The 21,347-nt window shown below is 49.2% G+C and overlaps 1 protein-coding gene across 4 annotated transcripts; it reads left to right on the top strand.

Moving 5' to 3' along the window:
* The first annotated feature begins 2,944 nt into the window (after positions 1 to 2,944).
* RAD21L1 (RAD21 cohesin complex component like 1) lies at positions 2,945 to 20,476 on the top strand. 4 transcript variants are annotated; one of them, XM_027721823.2, is made up of 14 exons: positions 2,945 to 3,017; positions 5,071 to 5,362; positions 9,010 to 9,139; positions 10,619 to 10,718; positions 11,644 to 11,750; positions 12,125 to 12,310; positions 12,923 to 13,024; positions 14,001 to 14,111; positions 15,151 to 15,380; positions 16,245 to 16,347; positions 17,111 to 17,253; positions 17,955 to 18,035; positions 18,500 to 18,577; positions 19,393 to 20,476. In XM_027721823.2, the coding sequence occupies exons 2-14, from the start codon at positions 5,279 to 5,281 to the stop codon at positions 19,600 to 19,602; spliced, it is 1,665 nt and encodes a 554-aa protein (XP_027577624.1). In that variant the 5' UTR covers positions 2,945 to 3,017; positions 5,071 to 5,278; the 3' UTR covers positions 19,603 to 20,476. The 4 variants fall into 4 exon arrangements, with proteins under 4 accessions (XP_027577624.1, XP_027577625.1, XP_027577622.1 ...); XM_027721821.2 differs by lacking the exons at positions 2,945 to 3,017; positions 5,071 to 5,362 and adding an exon at positions 5,387 to 8,863; XM_039384907.1 differs by lacking the exons at positions 2,945 to 3,017; positions 5,071 to 5,362; positions 12,125 to 12,310 and adding an exon at positions 5,387 to 8,863.
* The last annotated feature ends 871 nt before the right edge of the window (positions 20,477 to 21,347 follow it).

Consider the following 21,347-nt stretch of genomic DNA (forward strand, 5'->3'; position numbering starts at 1 on the left):
AGGCACAGCCTCCCTCCTCCGGCAGCACCGGGGAGGCATTTCCACCACACGTTTAAAGAGAGGCACTGGATTATTGGTAATAGCTCAGGATCCCCAGAGAGTCCTTCAGGCCATCTGCCAGCCCACCCAGCCCATGGCACCTGCCCACACACTCCTGATGGGATGGCAGAGCCCCCAGTGCTGCTAATTACCCTGCAGCTGGTGCTCCATCCCTGGGATCCCGGGTACAGGGAAGCCATGCGTGTGGCCCAGCAGGAAAACAAAGCAGGCCCAGTTATGTGGGACTGGGAAAGGCACGCTGGGCCCTGCCTGCTTTCTCTTCCCTGGCACAAGTAGAGACACCCCAAAAACACCGTTGCTGGGGGACTGGAGAGCCAGTGACCCTCATCCCACCCAGGCTGCACAGCATCAGCCTTTCCCAGCCAAATTTTCTCATCGCTCTGGATTATTTTGGATTGCTTCCTAATACCCCTCTGCGAGTTGACTGCCGTAGACCAGTGCCTCGTCCCCAGCACCTGCCAGAGCGATAAAGGGACAGGCAGGCCAGAGAGTTCCATGTCCCCCTGCCTCAGCCTGGCGGGGGTGGGGGCTGTCTGTGTACAAAAGCATTTCCCAGCCCTGGACTCTCGGTGGTAAATCGTCTTTAATGGCACTCCTTCCTCAACACAGTTTGCTCACTGCAAATATATCTTTCTCCATGTAGAGATTTCCCCCCAGTCCTGCAGGGACTCAAGGCACAGCCCAGCAACGTGCTGACAAAGCAACAACAGCCCCTTCCCGCAGACTCCTGAGCAGCCTCATGCCCTAATCCACGGGAGTATTTCTCGTGCTCACGTACAGCAGCTGCTCAGCAGCTGTAACCTCCACCAGGCTCAGCCTTTCATCCTGGAAACGCTTCTTCCAGCTTATTTAAAGCGACAAAAAGGGATGAGGATGATTTCTCCATCTAACGGGTTTATTTTCTAATCCAGACACACAGGGCCAGTGCTGAGTTGTGGGAGGGACATCTGCCTTCCCCAGGGCAGCGCCTTGGGAAGACCCAGAGCTCCCCCTTTCTCCCCTTCCTCCCCTTCTTTCCCTTTATCCCCTCCCTCCCACGGTGTCACCCCCGCATCCGCACCAGGACCTTTTGGAGATAGCAGAGCACAGCCATAAATCTCACCCCAAGCGTGGTTTCATCCCAGGGAGAGGTACCTGTGTGTCAGAACTGTGGGTGTGAGGCCATTCAAGGTTGTTTCCTGGGATCCTACAATAAATATAGAGTGTGGCTGGGTGATGTAGTGATGGAGAGGGACACATGGCCCTTCACGGCAGTGGGAATTAGCTGCAAAGCCTTGGAAATGGAAACACAGGGCAGAGGACGCTCCCCGGCATCCAAGGGGACACTGGAAGCCCTGGAATAAAGCCCAACCCAGGCAACTGTACTGGGTCTAAAAGTGACTTTCCTCTATGTCGGGCTGTCTGGAGGGATTTGTCCCCGCCTGGGAACGTTTGAAGTGGGTAATTTACAGAATGGATTGAAAACTGGTGGCAGTTCATAACAGCACCTTTTGTGGGTGTGCATTTTCCAATGGGATAATTATTTCCCTTTCCCAGCACCCTGCTCATACCCATTTCTCTTTCCACAGAACACTGCGCTTTAATGACGCTTCATGTTTAATTCCCGAGATGCAATTTTGCCTTCCTGCCACGGGCAACGGCCCTGGGATCAGCACAAAGGTCGGCGCAGGGACACCCTAGTGGCAGCACTGTCGGGCCACCACATTGCCTCGAGGCACTGGGAATCATCCGCTCTCCTCTGTACAGAGCACCATGATTTTTGAGGAGGCTGTTCTGGGGTTGCTGGTGGTAGTGGGATGCTCAGCACAGTGCGGGCGCGTGTCCTGGCCTTCATCCTGCGGTGTGGAACAGTGCTGGTGGGGTGTGAGGGATAGGGGGTGGGGTGGGGCTGGCCCCCACTGCACGGGCGGTGGCCGTTCTTGCTGCCTCCTCCTCTTCTGCCTGGAGCAGTGCAAGCACCAGCTCTGTGCCACAGAGTTTTACAGGAAACTATTGCTAGGAAAGGTCACTGATGGCAGAAACTGAGGAGATCCATTGGGAAGAGGAGCAGTCAGGTCCTGGCTGTGGGAAGGAGCTCAGCCTCACGTTCAGCCCAGACTGCAACCGGCCACGGTGTGGAAATCCCATGGGTGCCTTGACGGTGCTGCTGCTGTGATTCTAGTGGCAGGAAGGTGCTGGAGAGGCGATGGGGGGTCTGAAGGCCACATTGTCCCAGTGCTGGTGGTGGGGAACAGCCCAGACCAGTGGTATATCCCAAAGCCGCATCACTCCGGTGCTGCCGGATGGGAGCCCCATCCGAAAAGGATTCAAGGAGGCGAGGGTGGTGGCTGAAGGCTGGCACGGGCCAAGTCTCACCAGGTAGTATCGGTGTTCGGGTGAGGCAAGGGGACTCCCGCTTCTGCCGGCAGCAGGGTGTCCCCGGGGCGTGCACGGCTAGGAGCCGGGCCCCTCGGGGGGCTGGGGCGGGGGGCTCAACTGGCTCTCCAGCAGCGCCCGCGTCCCGTCAGCGGACACCCTCCGCAGCCGCAGCCGCACCGAGCCGTAGGTGCCACCGGTGCGGTGGGCGGCCCGGGCGCGGCGGCGGGCGGCGGCGGCGGCCAGCAGCAGGGCGGCGAGCAGGAGCCCGCCGAGGGCCAGCAGCGCCAGCCCGGCCACGGTGCAGCGGTCGAGGCGGGCGCGGAGCCGGGCTGCCCGCGCCTCCAGCCGCTCCATCTGCCGCGCCGGCACGGCGGGGTCGGGCCGCGCCGCCCGCGGAACGGCCCCCGCCAGCACCACCAGCGCCGCGCCGCCCAGGGCGCAGCCCAGCGCCAGCGCCAGCCCCGGGCCCGCCGGCACCGGCCCCCCCGCGCCCGCACCAGCCCCCGCACCCGCCGCACCCGCCGCCGCCTCGCCCGGGCTCCGCAGCTCTGCCACCCGCGGGGACGCCATGGAACCGCCGCCGGCCTGCGCGGCCAGAGGTGAGCGGCCGGACCGGGATGGGATATTCCCGCGGACAGGAGACGGGATGCTCGCCCAAACCCGAGATGACCCCTGGGAGCGGGGTGCTCTCTGTCCCAAGAGCCGCTGCCCCGAACCGGGTTGCCAACCCCACCCCGCAGGTCCCCGAACTGGGCTTCTCCTCTTGGGATCCCGCTTACCCGTACCGGGCTACCCCTTGGAGCTGAGTCCCCGCCCGCACTGTCCCCCTTCACCGGAGCCGAGCCCCCAGACTGGAATTCTCCCCTTCCCCGAGTCCCCGCACCGGGCTGCTCCCTTTCCCTGAACCCGGCACCTGCCTCCCCGAACCCGGCTCTTCCCCCTTCCCAAACCGTGCTCCCACTGCGCGACCCACCTCCTCGAACCGGGCTGACACCCCCCGTGGGGACACGTGTCCCTGTGACCCCACCGAGCTGCCCCCCTCCGCAATCGGTTCTCCCGCCGGGCTCTGCCCGCCGGTTCCCCGCTCCCGCACTGGGCTCCGCTCCCGCTTCTCCGCTCGGTCTGCCCGCCCCGCCGGTGCCCGCACCGAGCTGCCTCCCTTCTCCACCCGGCCCCCCGAGCCGGGATGCCTACCCCCGCCGCCCCGGCTCCCCGGGCAGGTGCCGGTGCCGCCGCGGGGCGGGCGGTGGGTGCCCCGAGCTGCGGTCGCGCACGGCAGCCGCACGCACACGCACACACACACACGTACGGGGGGCACACACATGAACACACCCGGCTGCACACCGGCACCTCCTGCGCACGTACCCCGTGCAAAGGGACCCCTCCGTGCACTCCCCGACAGCGCCAGAACCCTCCGTGGGCACCGCGGGGGGCTGCGTGGGGAGGGGCATTGGAGGAGAGGGCAGGGCAGAACCGTGGGGTCTGCATGGGGTGTGCCTGGGGGACGTGCTCCCCACAACCACGGGGCACAGCTGGGCTGGGGACACTGGGGCTGCAACCTGAGCGTCCCCAGTCCTAAAGGCAGCAGGGAGAGCTCCCACCCGGCCGCTGCCCACCCTGAGTCTCCACAAGGTTACAGCCTGTCCCCAAATCCCCAGAGGGAACTGGGGGTTTGACCCGGGTTTACGTCAGGTATGAAATGCTCCAAACTGAGACAGCCTGGCCCCCGTGGTCCCACCACAGTCCCACTGCAGTCCCATGGCACAGAGTCCCCCTTTCACACACACACACGCACACACAATTTATTCAATTTTTCACAGAGAACTCACGTCAGTGCCCACACCCTGCTTCTCCCTGACCTGGCACCGGACCCAGGCCCGTGCCCCGGCAGTGACCTGCTGGCAGCCGCACGTTTCCCCTCGTTTGTTAATAAGACGTGGTCTATTTCCACATTTGGAGCGGTGCCTGGGGATGTGGATGTAAATCCCGAGTGATAGCGGGTGGGCTGCTGACAGCTGCCGGGAAGGTTTGTCCATCACATTGCCATTCCCTTCAACAGCTTCACATGCCTCCAGCATCTCCCACAAGCTCACCCAGTGCTGCTGGCACAGTGCCAGGGACACAGGGATGCATGACCAGCGCCCTGGGCCCCCCATGCCCTGCACCCTGTCCCGCCCATGTCCTGAACCCTATCCCCCCTCAGTGTGTTCCTCTGCAGCCACACTGGGCTCCCTGCCAGTCACAGTTGGAGAGCATTGCCCTGTGTGGGGATGTCAGATGGGAGTCTCCTGCCACCTGTGTCATGACAGGGCCAGGGATTTTCTCTGGAGTCTCTGTCAGATGCAGCTAAAAGGGATCGAAAAGCACCAAAGAGTTTAGGAAGCGCCGCACAAATAAAGAGGTGCATTTGTGTTTTCTGAGGGCTGGACAGGCTCAGCGCCCATCCAAGCTCAGCACCCATCCAGGCACAGTGCCTATCCATGATGCTGACCAGCACTCTCCAGACCAACACATGGCACCTCTACTCCCCGAGCTGCAGCAGGGCACAGGGCTGCGGGGTGGGCTAGGAAAACATCACTCCAAGGATGGTTGATAGCATCACTGTTTCCCATCTCAGGGGCATGGATACACGTGATTTTATTATTTTTTAAGTTTGCAGTGTAAGTTTTGTGTGCCGTGACCCACCTGCTCTCTGCTCCTGCCTCCTCAGTGTGGATGCTCCATCCCTGAAGTGTTGAAGGTCAGGCTGGAGGGTGTTTGGAGCAGCCTGGTCTAAAGGAAGGTGTCCCTGCCGATGGCAAGGGGCTTGGAATGAGATGATCTGTAAGGTCTCTTCCAACCCAAACCATTCCGTGACTCTATGAAACACAGAAACTTCCCAGCACAATGTCCCTGGGGACTCAGCCAAAAGTGGGCCGAGAAAAAAGCAGAATTAAAAATAAATGTAAGTGCATCCTGACATGTTAACCACATTTAGAGAGGCTTTAGTATCAACCCACTCCACGGGAAGGCAGGAGATGCTTGGAGACAAGTAGGTCATGGGACACAGATTGTCCCGAATCAGCAGGAAAAGATGGATCTGGAGCAGGCGGGCACATTTCTGTGAACAGACGGGCAGGAGGAGATCTGCTGTCTCACCATTGCCAAATTCCATGGGAAGACAGAACCGACGCCAGTTTGCTCCTGAACAGAGCCCTGGTCAAGCCCTCCATTCTGGAGCACCCAAGCCCAGGGATGCAAAGGCTGGGAGCCCTGCCAGAATGGGAATCTGGGTGGCAGAAGCAGAGCTATTCATGCCTTTATACAGTGACAGGGCTGAGCCTGCCATGGGGTCAGGGCTCCATGCTGCCTGGGGGCTGCTCCTGCACCCCAATCCCACAGCAACACTCGGGAGGCCACCTGTGACGGATGAGGTGGAGGGACACATCCTGCCACCATCGTTGCTGGCACTGTGCTGCCCCAGAATCCCACTGCCACTGCTGGATGGGAGCCGGGAGGTGACCCCAGGCCTTTGAAGGGCCGCAGGACAGCCCAAAAACCTTCCCCAGCCTGATCCTGAGGGGCTGAGCGTGAGGCTGAGGGCCACTCCATCCCCAAGGTGCTGGCACTGAGGGAAGGGAAGGAGACAGAGACAGCCAGGATTTATGCTGCCAGCACAGGAGCAAAGAGAGGAGGGAGACAGCCAAGGTCAGAGAGAGCACTGCCAAAATTCACAATGAAACTGCAGGAGTGCTGGAGGGGAGAGACAGAGGGCTTGGAAAGAAAGGGAAAGGGCGGGGGAGTCTGGGACATGGAGCAGGGTGAGGGAGCCAGACGGGGCTGCCAGGGATGCGCACATGTCACTGCTCAGAAGAAATTATTAACGTGGATAAGAGGGACAGCAAATGGGAGCCTCAGGCAGGCAGAGGAGGACAGCAGGAGCAGGAATGTGATGAAGCTGGATGGGCTGTATACCTGGCTCTGTCCCCCAGCACAGCCCTGTGCAGCACAGCCCAATTTTGGGGTGTGCACAGCTGTCTGGTGCCCCCTGGCAGTGCTGACCCTGATCCAGCCCCAGCACTGAGGTGAAGCTTCTTTCCTGCCTCCTTAGCATTCAGAGCATCCCATGGCAGAGCGAGCGCCCGCAGCCAGCATGGCTCAAGGTGACTCGGAGGTCAGGGAAGAAGCAGCTGGGCAATTCAGGAGCTGGCTCCACACCATCAAGAGATCCAGCAGTTTGGGAGGACCAGCGGTGCCTGGCACATCACAGCCTCTCCGCCTGTCACTGCTGGTCCCTGTGTGACACAGACACAGCACCCCAGTGCTCCCCACAGGGCAGGGGGGTTCTGATTCTGCAAATTGCTCCTAGGAGCTGTTGTCACTGCCCAGGCAGGCAGGGCTGGACATCAGCCTCAGCACTGGGGAGGTCTGGAGCAGCACAGTGGGCACCAGAGAGGGCAATTTCCCTCTCATAGGGTGTGGAACACCCAAGCAGGTTTGGTGCCTTGGCAGGGGCAGTGGACATCTGCTTTGGGGCTCATGGGAGGTTCCTCCAAGTCCCCGTTGTGGATACACCATTCCAAGGGTGGTTTATAGCAAAAAATCCCTTCCTCAAACATCTGAGCCCCAGCCCAGTGTTCCCACTCTGCCCAAAGGCAGATGGAAGGACAGAGCCCTGCTTCCCACTATGACCAACTGCAGAGCCACACTGGGAAGAGGCTCAGCACTTTCTTGGTGATAATTAAGATCTCGTTATCTTCAGATAACACCAGGGAGACAGGGAAAACCACAGGTGCCTTGTGATATGGCAACAGCTGATGCACTGGGCTGTGCCTGGGAGCAGCGGGAGCCTTGCTGTGCTCTGCCTGAATATAAAGCATGGAAAGCACGAAGCAGAGGGTTGCAAACTAATTTTTCCCTGTCTGACGACACTTAAGTGTGCAAACATACTGCCTTCTGCTCTCGGTGGTGGCTGGGGCTGGTGCAGGTGGGTGGCTGCAAACCTTTCCCCTTCTCCCTCTGCACAGAGGTCCTGTCTGAAGATCTGGGTTTTTGGGGAATTTTTGTGTTTGTTGGTTTTGTTTGGGGTTTTTTTTCTCTTTTTTTCCTCTTTTCTTTTTCTTCTGCAAATTTCCTTCACAAGGGAGTTTTATCAGACGTGCCTGGAGCCACAGAGGAGCTGCTCACCTGGAGAGAAAGAGATGGATGGGGTGGTGCCTGCAAGCCGGCTCTTAAAATGTCAAGGGTGAAAGGGGTTGGGAGAAGAGGAGGGGAAGTACAAGGAGAGGAGGAGAAGGAGGCAAGATGAGGAGAGGAAGGAGAAGGACGAGAGTGAGACTGTTCTCCTCTCTTAGGAACCTGAAATGTGGGGCGCAGCACCGTGCTCCCGGGGATGTGTGGGCGCCCCCAGGGATGTGTGTGTGCTCCCGGTGAGCCCCAGGAAGGAATGGGGAGTAGTTTCCAGCGGCAGGGCCCTGCCGGAGGCTCCAGAGCTGTGCAGGGCCGCAGCGAGGGGACACAAGCCCTGCAGGACCGCGGCCGGGGCTGCCGCGAACCGGCGGCTCCGAGGACGGTACCGGGACCGCCCTGCGGCGCCTTCCCGCCCTTGGCTGAGCCGCGGCCTGAGGAGGGCCCGCCCGCCCCGCCGAGCCCCCGCGCCCCCTCAGCGCCCGCTAATCCCCGCAGTGCCGAGCTGGGCTCCTTCAGAGCTCGGCTGGGCCCCTCCATCCCTCAGGATCCCGCTAAATCCAACACCACCACCACCACCCCCAGCCCGGCGTTGTCCGGGCACCCTGTCCCCTCAGATCCCACTAAATCTCCTCATCCCCTCAGCGCCCGTCTGGGTCACTAAATCCTCCCCCTCCCGTCCCCTCAAGGTCCTGCCAAATCTCCCCCTCACCGTCCCCCTCCTCTCAGGGTCTCAGTAAATCCTTTCATTCCCTCAGTGTTCTCAGGGTTCCCCCATCCCCTTGGCACCCAGCTGGGTGTCCCCATCCCCTCAGGATTCTACTAAATCTCCCCGTCCCCTCCTGATCCCACTAAATTCATCCATCCCCTCAATACCCACCTGGGTACCACATCCCCTCAGATCCCAGTAAATCCTCCCATTCCCTCAATACCTACCTGGGTTTCCCCTGCCCCCAATCCAGTCAGATCCCATAAATCCCCTCCTCCCCATAGCACCCAACTGGGTCCCCCATTTCCTCAGATCCCATTAAACCCCTAGTCCCACTTGGTGCCCCAGGACCCATTTCCCATTGGAAGGGGGAATTTCCCAAGGGGAATTTCAGCAGGGCTGCCCTGCAACCCTTGGCCAGGCACCATGTTCTACGTCCATTTGCTCATCAACAAGCGGGGGCCGCTGGCCAAAATCTGGCTGGCTGCCCACTGGGAGAAGAAGCTCACCAAGGCACATATCTTTGAGTGCAATTTAGAGGACACCGTGCAAAAGATCATCTCCCCAAAGGTAGGCTGTGCCATGAGGAGCAATCTCCTGCAAAGTTCCGGGGTGAAGGTGTTTGTCTCTCATAGGGAACTCTGTTACTACTGTAACTGTAAAAAAAAATCCTAACTCCTGAACAACTTTTTTTTTTTTTTTTTTAAATCCTTAAGTTTGCTATAGCTCTGCGAACCTCTGGACACTTACTCCTGGGAGTGGTGCGGATTTACCACAGGAAAGCCAAGTACCTCCTGGCAGACTGCAGCGAAGCTCTGACCAAGATGAAGTCAGCCTTTCGCCCAGGTGTGTTCAAAATCCAGCACTTTCCCAGCTGTATCCTTTACAACTCTCATTTTAAAAATTAATTTTTGGATATTGTTAAATACACATTATTGATCCCAAAGGCAACCGAACATACTTGTGCCTACCGCTGGTGTTTAGTCTGGCTTAATTTAATGCTATTTCAAGTTTTTGACTCCCTTAACAGAAGCAGCATCTTAAGTAGGCTTACAAGGAGATGCTTGAATTCAGCCTCCATTGCTGGATAATTAATTTTAATTTCTGATGACACTGACAGCATGTCTAACAGTGTCAGTGCCAGACCTGACAGCATGTTTTGAGCTCTGGCCATGTAGCCAGGGAGAAGAGAGCTGAGATGACTGGATCCTTATCCAACAGGCTCTATGTTTGTTGTACTTAGGCAACAAATGTGAGGCACTGTTGTCTAAAAAAAGGCTGAGAACGGGGACACCAATGTCTATTGCCAGCTCTAATGTGCTTTGTGACCTGGTCTGTTTGCAGAATAGAGAAAAATTACTCTGCATTATTTTCAAAGATATGATTATAGAATCATAGACTCACAGAACTGTTTAGGTTGGAAAAGCCCTCCAAAAATCTAGTCCAGCTGTTCCTCCCAGCACTGCCAAGGCCACCACTAAACCATGTCCCCAAGTGCCACATCTGCACATGTTTTAAATCCCTCCAGGGATGATGACTCCACCACTGCTCTTGGAAATCTGTACCAGGGCTTTACAACCCATTCAGTGAAGAAACTTTCCTTAACATCCAACTGAAACCCCCCGGCACATCTTGAGGCTATTTTGGATAGATACTATAGCAGCTTGGAGGGCACCATGCAGCATAAGAACAAGACAAGTGTCACAGCAGAAACAGAGACTAAAACTAGACAGAAGGGGGGAGAAAATCTCAGTGGAAGTGGTAAAATGCTGAAAGAGGCTGTCCAGGGATCCTATGGGATCTCCATCAGCAGAAATAGTCAAAAGTGATCTGACTGTGAAGTGAACTCTATTTCGAGCAAAAGGTTGGGTTTGATGACCTTCAGAAATCCCCTCTTGCCCAAATTGTTCCAGGATTCTCTTGATTTCCAAGTACTTGCAGTCTCAGTACATAATTATTTGATGCTGGAGACACAGGAGAGAAAAGGAAACCACAGTGATTCATTTGCAGTGCCACAAAAGACTCTGGGCTAAATGTCAGCTGGGAGAATCTTCCAGGAACTTAAAGCAACTATTCAGAAACACAAGTACTTACATATTTCAGGTCCTATTGCAGCAGACTCTTCTGTATCTGCCTGCAAAAAATAGATCTTCTAAAAGATGTGGAAAATAAAATTTCACTTTGGAGTGCCTAAGCTTTACCATGCTGTGATTTAGAATGGCAGCAGCCCCTCCTGACAGGTTTATAGGCTTATTATACCTACTTGGGAGAACACTACTTTTATTTTATTGATACTTACTTTGTTATGTTGTCTGTTTCTTTCAGGGCTTCTTGACCTTCCAGAAGAGAACTTTGAGGCTGCTTATCAGTCCATTACATTACCTGAAGAATTTCATGATTTTGAAACACCACTACCAGATGTAAAGTAAATGCTTCCCTAGTTTTTATTCAATCTTTTTAGTATTTTCAGAAGTAAAAGCTATCCTTGCTGTTACCTGAGCAAGACTCAGATGGGGTTGTTTTGATTTGATAACTGAATTCTCCTAAATTCTGAGCTTTACAAAGCTACAGGTGCAGTCTTCGTGCTTTGGTAGTTTTCCTCAGTCTTTTAATCAACAGACCTTCACAATGAATTAATGCCTTGAACTTAGACTTCAGGATTTTAAACTGTCTGAGTGAAGGATGCAAACAGCTTTCTGATCTCAAGAGAAGAGATAAAAGTTAGTATCAATCCTGGAAACTCTGGCCAGTAACCCCACTGTTGTACTGTTCCACTGTGTGACTTCATTTCTGCTCCACTGCTCTCCGTGGCCGGGGTGTTTTATCAGCAGGAGTCAACCTGGCTCCCGAGGAAAAGCCAGCATATTTCTTTGGCTTTTCTAACACAGATCAGCATTAATTCAGTAGAAAACTGAAAAAAAAAAAAAAAGCAGGAGGCCAAGTTATATTTCTGATGGCTCTGATGCCCTGAAGGTCCAGGGTAACAGATTTCCACTGAGGCTTCCTCTGTACCTCCCCATAAATACAGTTTGATGGGATCAGTAAGGGTTTATTATTTCGTGAGTACAGCTGCAATGTAATACCATTTATTCAAGGGCCTTGGTGTGGTAAGTGTGTTCTGTAAAGGTGCCTTTTCTGCCAGCTCAAATAGTTGTGTCATTCGGTTTAAAAGATGTTTCAGGAACAAAATCAAATGAGTCCAAGTTTACTGGCAAAAGAGAGTGGAGAAATATGGGGGTTTGTGATGAAATTCTAGGATTGAAGGATATTTAGAAGCAATTTTCACATTCCAGCTGAATGCTCAATGGGTTTCAATTCACCCTCTATTTTTATAATATTTTTTTCATCAGTGCCATCGATGTTGCTGAACATTTCACCTTGAATCAGAGCAGAGCTGAAGACATCACACTTACAGAGGATTACGAAAGCAACATACCTCTCTGTGTCAGAAACTTTGGTGAGAGAAGTTGAGAAATTAGAAACATTCCATAAGGGAAACTGTATTTTATGTGAAATTTTGTACAGATCCCTTTCCACGTGTGAAAAAGCTGTGATTTATCATGCATTTGTTCCATGTTTGTTCTGGTTGGTCTGTCATACTATCTCGTGCTTAAAATTTTATGTAAGCAATATAATCTGATATCAGAGTGAGAATCAAACTAAACATTCTCTGCTTTTCCTGAGCTAGCAGAATCGTTTATTGATTATCCCAACTGAGGTATGGGGTATCTTGCAATCTTCTAAAAATTATTTGAAAAAACTAGGAAATGGATGAATCTGGGTTTCCAAAGCTCAGGCAGATGAGGCATCAGAAGCTGTGTGTTTCCTCAGAGGAAGAAGCAGATGCACTGAGAAGGCAAAGCTTCTTTGAGGGCAGCTTCCTGACGAGCAGCAACAGTCTGGTGACTGATCACAACTCGGCCAGTGCCAGTGGAGATAAGTCTGTGCTGCACGAAGATGTGTTCTGCTTCCAGCATGACCGTTTTGGAGATGAGGAGGATGCTGCAGATATGATTGGTAGGGTTTGCAACAGACAAACAGAATCAGTTCCTCTCCAAATATTTTTATTCTTACAGGAAAACAAACAAGACAGCACCAAAGTGGTTGTTTTCAAACATAAATTCTGTGTTATTTGTTGTTTTCATGCTTCATTTGTTTTCTACTTATGACTAAATCTATGATCACCTAGACGCTGCCAAATTGGTTTAAAGGCTATATTTCATTATTTTAGAATTAAAGGCATTAAATTTATGCTTAATGCTTAACAGTTTAACTTCTGTTTTCAAAGGTGAAATAATGCAGCATTTTTATCCTTACTGTTGAAATAACAAAGGCAGCAAAGTAGCTTCTACATTGTTATGGCTTAGAATATCTGCATAAACCTTATAGATTTATACCTGTTAACACTATCAAGATCATGTTTTTCAAAGAAAAGATGGAAATTTCAAACTTAGGACTAACCTTCTCCTTTTTGTGCTGTTGCAGACAGCCCCACCACTGACAGCCATCTGGGGAAGCTGAGCTTGCTTTCTTTGCAGAGAATTAACCTTAAGTAACATCAGGCTGTATCAGGCTATTTCATGACTACCAAGGCTTAGGATGACTAAAACTGTGTGTTTTGTGTTTAAGAAATCCTGTTGAGGGATGAGCAAAATGGCCTAGATAGAGATATTCTGGATATAGAAGAAGCGCGTCCTTTGTCACCAGATCTGCCAGAGAACAGCACAAACAGTGAGTTTGCAGAGTCTGCTCCATCTCACACAAACCCTCTGTTCCTGTTAATGCCTAAGGTCACACACATTCAGCTTTGTGCAGTATCCTGTGGCTTTTTCCTTTCCTCATTTATTTTACCTTTTTTTTTTTTTTTTTTCTAAACTGCTTCATCCACCTACTTTAGGGTAATTTCATTTGATTTAGGGATTCCAAATTTGTAACCTGACTTTGCTTAGAAACTCTTTTATGTGGCATCCTGTTGGATATGCTGTTGGTCCACCCTGCTGCTCACAGTGTGATGTTCCTTTTGAGGGGGAAGAGAACCCTATAAGGGTGTGCTATAACTGTGAACTTTCCCTATGAGAGCTTAAAAAGTCTTTCCCAACCTAAAAAAATTCTATTTCTGGTTTCATATTTCTGTGACAAATGACACTTAAGTAGTTCATAAAGGTGTTGCTAATCTTTTGGTTTGATGTTGATGAAATAAATTACATTTTGAAAAGTGTTTCTGGGAAATTTTTGTTATCTTAAATCCCTGTTCCCCCATCACGGTGTTGCTTTAAAACTGAGAATTCTGGAACAGCTTTAAAGGGATAGAGTGGCTCTTGCCTCTGCTTGTGCTAGTGCTGGTGCTCCCTGTTCCTTCTCTATTGATAGAAATGTCCACACTGTCCTGCACTTGCCTGGAACTGCAAACAGATACAGATTGAAACTACACACATTTCCCCCTAAACACTTCTTCTGCAGATCAGTTCTTCTGCCTCTCCCACTGCCTGGTCCTTCTGGGGTCAGCGAAGGGAAACGCGCAGGGCAGGGCACGAGCAGCAGCAGTGCCAGTGATTACTGCTGAACAGAATTATGAGCTTATAAACAAAGCCACAGTTGTCTAATTCTCACCATTTTCCTCTGATATCACTCTCTGTTGTGCAATTGAGATGTCAGTCCATCTTGTGAGCTTTCTTGCATTTGGGTTTTTTGCTGGGTTTTCTTGCAGTTGAGTCCAACTGTGCAGACACCACCATGAAGGATGTAAGTCACACAATGAACGAGACATTCCTTTTGTTCAAAGAAGAAGGATTTGTGCTTGAGCCAGTCGATGACACAGGTCAGAACCTGATCACTTTCTTGCTGGATGTTTGCATTAACTATGTTTGGTTTCCTTAGTAGTCAAAATATTTGCAAAAGAGATTATTCCCACTCTAGTTTTCATCTGCTCCTTCTGTCAGAGTTCCATTTTATGGTAACTATTATACAAAACCAGTGTCAGGTCATTTGTCTGATCTGCCCAAGTCTCTTCTTGCAGTTTATTCCATGCACCAAATCAAGTTTTGTTGCTCTGCTGGCACTGCAAGCCTGGCCTGCTCAGGGGTGGTACTGAAGTTTCACCTGAAGAACTTTCATCACCAGTGATTTTTAATTTTATTACATCAATGACTTTTATGTTTAAAATAACAATCTTAAAACTTTCAGGCCTTTGGAAAATGTTGGTTTGTGAACTTTTAACTCTGATTAAAGATCCAAAAAAAAAAAAAAGTATTACATTTCCTCTGTGAGTAAATCTAAATGCTACCTATCACCTTGCTGGCTGTTTGCAAATAAACAAGCTCACGTTGACAGCAATATTTACCACATTGGAATTTTCCAGCCTGCCAGAACCATATTCAGGAAGTTATGACTATATGACCAATCTGTGTCTTTCTTTTGTGTTTACATCTTGATTAAATTGCTAAAGGATTAAACTGACAAATACAGATATGAATTATGAGGTAATGAAACCTGTTGAGTGCACCAGCAGTTTTTGGAACACTTAACTTCCTGATGGATTAAAGATAGCTTATTCAGTCTCACTGCTATATCATGAGTTCTCATTAAGTCCTCCTGTTCCCAGTTCTTTAGTACAATAGTCATATGTCTTCTGTAATGAAACATATGGGAATTTCCTGTACAGGAGTACAAAGAGTGAAAATTTCATGCAATCTTTTGAAGAAAGGGCCTCTGCACTTGTACTTTGATTTTTCAAGTCTGGGTGGTGTTTGGGGGGTCAGCAGCTGGTTTGATTCACGGGGCTTTTGTTTTTTATTTTTTGTGCCTAATGTCCTGGGAATAGACCTTAAGACTTGTTTTTTATTACTTGCTCTATGTAGCTGTGACCTCGAGGAAAAAAAACAAAAGAAAGAGGAAGTTGCTGGTGGATGTACATAAGGAGCTCAGCTGCAGTGCCATTTACAACCAGCTCACCAACTGCACAGACATCCTGGCCACGCTGGACCTCGCTCCCCCAACCAAGAAAACGATGATGTGGAAGGAGTGGGGAGGTGTGGATAAACTCCTGTCCCACTCCACACAGCCTGTGGTTCACGCTGACCTGCAAAAGGTAAAGATCAGCTCCCTGTGGGGTTTATGCCACTGAGTAGATTCCAGGACCGTTGCAGAGGTGGGATTTGGCTGACAGGGGTTTTGCAGACTCAGTTTGATCCGAATTTCAGTGTCAGGGGAAGCGTTGCTCTGCAGTGCAAGTCAGCTGGACACCTGAGGATTATTTGCACACTCACCACTAATTACTTCATCATCTGTAGAGTCACAGCCTTAACCTCCTGCAGTCCAACAAGAAGGGAAAAATTACAAAGACGTGAGAGTTGGTGTTTCATTTCACACACTGGCACCTGACTGATCTTACACTAAGACACAACTTTTTGCATTTCTGTCCATTTCTGTTCTACTTTCTCCTTTGTTTTGTTGTTTTCTGGCTTGTTCCCTCTCTGTAATCAATCTGAGACATCTTTGGCCTATATTTACTTTAAATGTGCATCAGATGACTTAAATATTACTGTTAGAGTATTGCTGACGGATTTGGAAGGGTTCACTGCAGCAGCGCAGCTTCACCACTTAGAGTCCAGCTGCAGAATTACAACTTGCTCTCTAAGAGGATAAAAACTGCAGACATTTCTTTCTTTCATCCTTCCTGGCTTCAAGGGAAAATGATCCAAGCTGCTCCTAAGATCTTTTTTTTTTTTTTCATGGAGTTCATGGACAATGCTGAAGCTGCAGAACGCTGTTACTTCAAAAAAAAAAAAAGAAAAATCAAAACTGCAGATTTTCAGAATGGCCTAATTTAAATATTAAAGTTCTGGGTACCGATAGTTAACATGCAGCTCGTATTCATACCTTTGTGTTGATGTTTGCAAATGATCTGATGTGATATTCTGAAAGCAAACAAAGAAAAAATAATTATTTTCAGTTGTTTGAAAAATGCTTCAAGAGTGTCAGATTTAAGATGAGAGGAGGTAGAGTACAGAGGGTCTCTGAAATAGAAGAAATGCGAAAAGACCAAGATACCACAGGTAATATTTTAATTCTCTTGTGCAGAATTAGCTGTTAGAAACTATTTTCTATTCTACATAATGTTTGAGACACATGCATGGTGTTTGTGTGCAGGAGTCTACAAATCAAAGGCCAAAAAAGTTAAATGTTAAGGGAGTTAAGGGACTGTTGTTATTAATAAAAAAGGTTGGTTTGTATGTTTGCTTTTATTGGTCCTTTGCTGTTCTTTTGTTCTTTAGAAATTAAATGAAATGCAAATCTTTTTCTTCCTTGTGGCATGAAGAGATATGTTTAGTGTTACCTTTGGTTTCTCTGACTGTCTCTGAAACTGCAGATTTGGGTGGTGTTATTTGGGTTTTTTTTAATATAATTAAAAAAAATATTCCCACTTATTGTGAGCTTAATCAAACCACTCTCCAAATTTTCAAATTCATGTAAATAATTCTATTTCTATCTGGAAGATTTGGTTTTCTTAATATCAGGCAAGAAAAAATGTCATGTTTCACTCTGTGAAAACTAACCTGTGTTTCTGCCTCAGAAATGAATCAACAAACCCCCCTCCTGTGAATCCACAAAGGTCAACTTTTAGAAAAGGAAACACTCCCTTGGAAGGTTCTTCTTCCATTCTCCTGTTGGGAAGGATGTTTCTTTAATACTTGCTCATTATGGCTCCTACTCTCAAATATTGCAAACTAGGGTGTGATTTTTGATTTTCAGTGGGTTTTTTTAAGGACAGTGACTCACAGTAATTGCCTCTTGAACTCTGGTTTTCTATTAATACAGGGATGCTGCCAGTAGAAGAGCCAAGTTACCTGCAGGAGTCAGCTCATTCTGAGACTGAGAGAAATATTAGAAATGACTCCTTTATGGTTATTCCACCACAGAATGCCAGAAATGAAACCAATGGGAACTGTGATGAAACTATAGTGAGCAGTTTTCCTCAATTTTAGAGACCTAAGTGTGTTTATATTGGTTCCACTTTGTGCTAAGGTTCCACCTAAAACACATTAAGAAATTATTAATGTTTGAAAAGGAGGCTAAAGCCAACCAAGAGAACATGAAGTAGCTTGTGTCATAAAAGTTTATTTATAATTACTTTGGTAAACTGTCACAGTGAAGGAATGGTTAATGAAACTGTCTGTTGATAAGCATAGATTACAGTCTAATCACTAAGTATAAATGAAAGCTTAATATTAAATATGAAATATTGTACTGACGAGATAAATATAATAATCTTTATAAAGGATAAAACATTTTGTGTCTCATATTGAGGAAATACTTAAGCAATAACAAATTATCTATCTCTACCATCTTCACTTAGGGTGAAGGGCATTCTTTAGAGAATACAAGCCTCATTAAAGTTGAAAAGTGACAAAATTGGACCTAATGGCAGCAGAGAACATGTGCTACGTGACTGAACTGTGCCCATAGGTGTAGGTTCAGCTGTAGGATGACTCCTACAGCAAGGTCCTTCCCAGTGTCAGGAAAGGCATGGTGGAAGTAGCAACTGTTAGCTAATTTTGGAGAACTTCATTATAATTAAATCCTCTGAGCAGAGCTAAGTAATGAGAATCTCATTGTATGGATAAATGGTCAGCCCTGCTGATTGTCCTTTCCGTGCCCACAGCTGGATGGAGCAGCTTTCTCCGAGAGCTCAAAAACTTCCTTGGGCCAGGAAGCTGAAGAACAGCAGGTGGAGGTGCCAAAGGTGTGTGTCCTCAGAGCTGGTGGCCCTGGCTTGTTTCAGAAGAGAACCCTGTTCTTTCTCAGAAACATTAAAAAAAAAAAATAAAAAAAAAATGTGGCATCAGGAACCAGGGCAGTCAGCTGCCAGCTTCAGAGGTTAAGCCCAAAATCCCATGCCAAATATTTGAACATCCGGTACAAATACTGTCAGAATCCCAGTCCCACTGAGCAGTCCCTTGCTGTGGAGCTGCTTCACTGGAATGCCTTCCATGGTACCTGGCCTGTTGCACCTGAGCTGTCTCTGCAGCAGAAAGCACACAGGTACCCTTCTTCTCTCTGTTCACAAAACCTTGTGTGAGCACTGACGTGTCAGATTCCCTGACTTTGGCCACCCAGATGCTCAGGTTTTCAGTCAAGCTGGAACTCCTTTTCATCACAGTGTGTGACTTTTTACAAACACTAACTTTCTGTTTACTTCCTCTCAAGGAGCAAAAAAGGATCAAGAAAGACAGTGAAGAAATAAAATGGAGCAAAAGAACTCTTCAGTTACACAAAACTTTACAGGTACCAGTTCTGGATCTTGTTATTAGACATCAAAACCAGGTGTTGATTTCAGATGGACCATGTCAGAAAAGCTCCTCCTTCCACACTGTCCATGTTGCTGCCCCTCACCTGCAGCATGTAACTGTGCTTTTTTGGGTATTTATGTCAGGATTTGGGGTGCCTGACATGGGGTCTCCTCTCACAGCTGCAGGAATCACGAGATTTTTCTGAACATTATTTTATACAAACGCATTTCAAAGGCTCTGTGCAAATAATAAATACATACTTAAACCTCAGTGTAGCCTTTAAAAAACAAGAGATAAGAACACTTAGTTCTTGCCTGTGAGGTCCCTGTAACCAAAGAACAGGCTGCAGATGGATATTTAGTGTTTTCAGACATGAACCACGGTGGAAGTGATCCGTTGGAGTCACGGAATTCATTGGAATTGTAGATTTTAGTAACACATGGTAGGTACCAGCAATACTGTGGCAATAAAATGTTCAGAGCCATTTCCATCAACACGGATGCCAAGATACCCAGAGAGGTTGTAAACTCCCCACTCCTGGAAGTGTTCAAGCCCAGGTTGGATGTGGGCTTGGAGCAACCTGGTCTAGTGGAAGGTGCCCCTGCCTGGGGCGGGGGAATGAGATGATCTTTAAGGTTCCTCCCAACCCAACCTGTTCTGTTCTTCCATGATTCCACGAAGGCTGGATCCTATTCGAGGCATTCAAGCACAGATATTCCCTCTGGGCAGCTCTCTCTGCTTGGAGCCCGTGGGATCCTGTTTGAGCGGCGGGGAAGCTGACCTGACTGATTTCTCATTTCCCTCACACAGCAACTGAGGACATCAGGCTCGTGCTCCTTCAGTTTTCGGGAGCTCTGTCGGAACAACAACCGGAAAGAAGCTGCAGCCAAGTTTTACATCTTCCTGGTCCTGAAGAAGCAGCTGGTCCTGGAGCTGCGGCAGCGCGAGCCCTTCGCCGACCTCACGGCCACGGCCGGGCCCATGTTTGACAGAATCGTCAGCTCATCAAGGCACACCTGAAGTTACACCTTCTCAGCAAACAGTTTTCCTGGGAAAGGGGTTGAGTGCCTTGTCCAACCATGGGAGCTGAGCAGAGCTCCCTGTCATTTACACCAGGCAGCAGTGGCCCGTGTGGGTGTTCACTGCTGCCCCAGGTGTTCACTGCTGGGCTTATCTTTAATATTCATGGTTATACGATGGTTATATGATAGGTTAATAAGATACCACTAACATATATTCTACATAGGAGATTTACATTGTTGGGGATTTTATGGAAGTCCTTAAAGGAATTTTATAAAAGTCCTTGAAGGGATTTTATAAAGTCCTTCAAAACGTTTCTCATAGACCACTTTTGGAGATTAAATTGTTTTTATGGAGGCTTGTGTCTGTTAATCCTCTCACACCATCAGTAAGAGACATCTGTTAACTTTCCTTAGCAAAAAATTTAGTCTATTTAAAATTATTCCTTTCAAAGAACGTTCAGTATTTGATATTTTAAGATCTAGCAAGGTCCTGTCTCCAGTGTTGCTTTTGTGTGTCCAGAGAGACAGAGGTTACACTGGCCCTGGAAGTGTCCATAAGTTTCAGGAAGAAATTCTATTACCCAGAAGTCCTGCAATTTCAGATTTCAGAGATAGTTTACTTACTAGCACCTTTATTCATGTGTAGATGTACTTAAAAATTGATGTTAACTGAAATATTACTAGTTCCTTGTATTTTTGTCTAATTTAAGATAAATTTTACCCCTTTTACTGTCATTTTCTGAAGCTCTTGGTTTCCAGGTGGCCCCAACAGACACCAGAGGAGTGGTTGTGCCCCCACTCAGGTGCTCTGGTGCTGTGGGGACACTACTCTCCCTTCATGTGGAATCAATAAAAATTAGATGTTTCCTTCACTTGTTGGTGTTTCTTCTGAAGGATTGAATCCTGTGGGTTCATCTCAGTCAGGGATGTGGTGATTTTACTTAAAATTGGAAAGGATGGGTGATATTGTCACCTGGCTTTTGGGTGTTCACTTCACCTCAGTGACACCCCTGTGTCTCTGGGCCCTCAAATGTGTGTGGTTCCTGTCACACAGGGTTCAGGGCAGGTGAGGTTTGGGTTGAGGGTCTGTTTAAGGGAGTAAAAAGGCTTTAAAAAGGGGTGAAGCCCCAGTCTGGGGCAGGAGGATGGCACAGGGTGGCCACTGGCTATGGGGTGTTCCAGCTGGTGTCCTTTTATTTCCACATAGGAATTTTTGATAAAATAAGCAATAAACATTTGCTGCTGTTCTCTGAGGGGTGTAAGAAAGGGAAAAGTGTCCCTGTTTGGTAAAATACCTCTCCCTTTTCAGCAAAACAAATGCTATTTCCCTTTTTGGGTGAGAACAGGAGCATGGCCCAGGCCAAGACTGGAACTGAGGTGGGTTCATCCTCTCCTTGGGCCGGGCCTGGCAGTTCCAGAGCCAAGTGCTGACCTGGGTGGGAAAAGGGGTTGGTTTTGGTGAAAACCTCTCCCTTTCTCCCCATAGCAGGTCCAGTCCCCTTGGAGCAGTGCTCCCACTCTGAGAGTCTGAGCATCCCAGGAAACCAAGCACTGCAGACTGCAGAGGGAAGGAGGAACTATTTGTCTCCCCCAAAAGCCATCAGGAATGACTCTGCATCTCACAGCAGAGCTGCTGCCTGTGCCACATGGTCAGAGCTGCTCCAGTGGCAGCAGATGTGATAACTCATTAATTTTCCTTTCAAGGATAGAGGCTGTGCACTGGATTCACCAGGAACAAGGGAA

The sequence above is a fragment of the Pipra filicauda genome, unplaced genomic scaffold (genome assembly GCF_003945595.2).
Source record: "Pipra filicauda isolate LSUMZ 115617 unplaced genomic scaffold, ASM394559v2 scaffold385_size793830_pilon, whole genome shotgun sequence".
In the NCBI taxonomy this organism is placed as follows: domain Eukaryota; kingdom Metazoa; phylum Chordata; class Aves; order Passeriformes; family Pipridae; genus Pipra; species Pipra filicauda.

Coding starts and splice junctions, on each gene's coding strand:
- RAD21L1 (XM_027721821.2), top strand. CDS start 8,720: ATGTTCTACGTCCATTTGCTCATCAACAAGCGGGGGCCGCTGGCCAAA. Junction 12,311..12,922: donor GGATGCTGCAGATATGATTG/GTAGGGTTTGCA, acceptor TTTGTGTTTAAG/AAATCCTGTTGAGGGATGAG. Junction 14,112..15,150: donor TGAGCCAGTCGATGACACAG/GTCAGAACCTGA, acceptor TGCTCTATGTAG/CTGTGACCTCGAGGAAAAAA.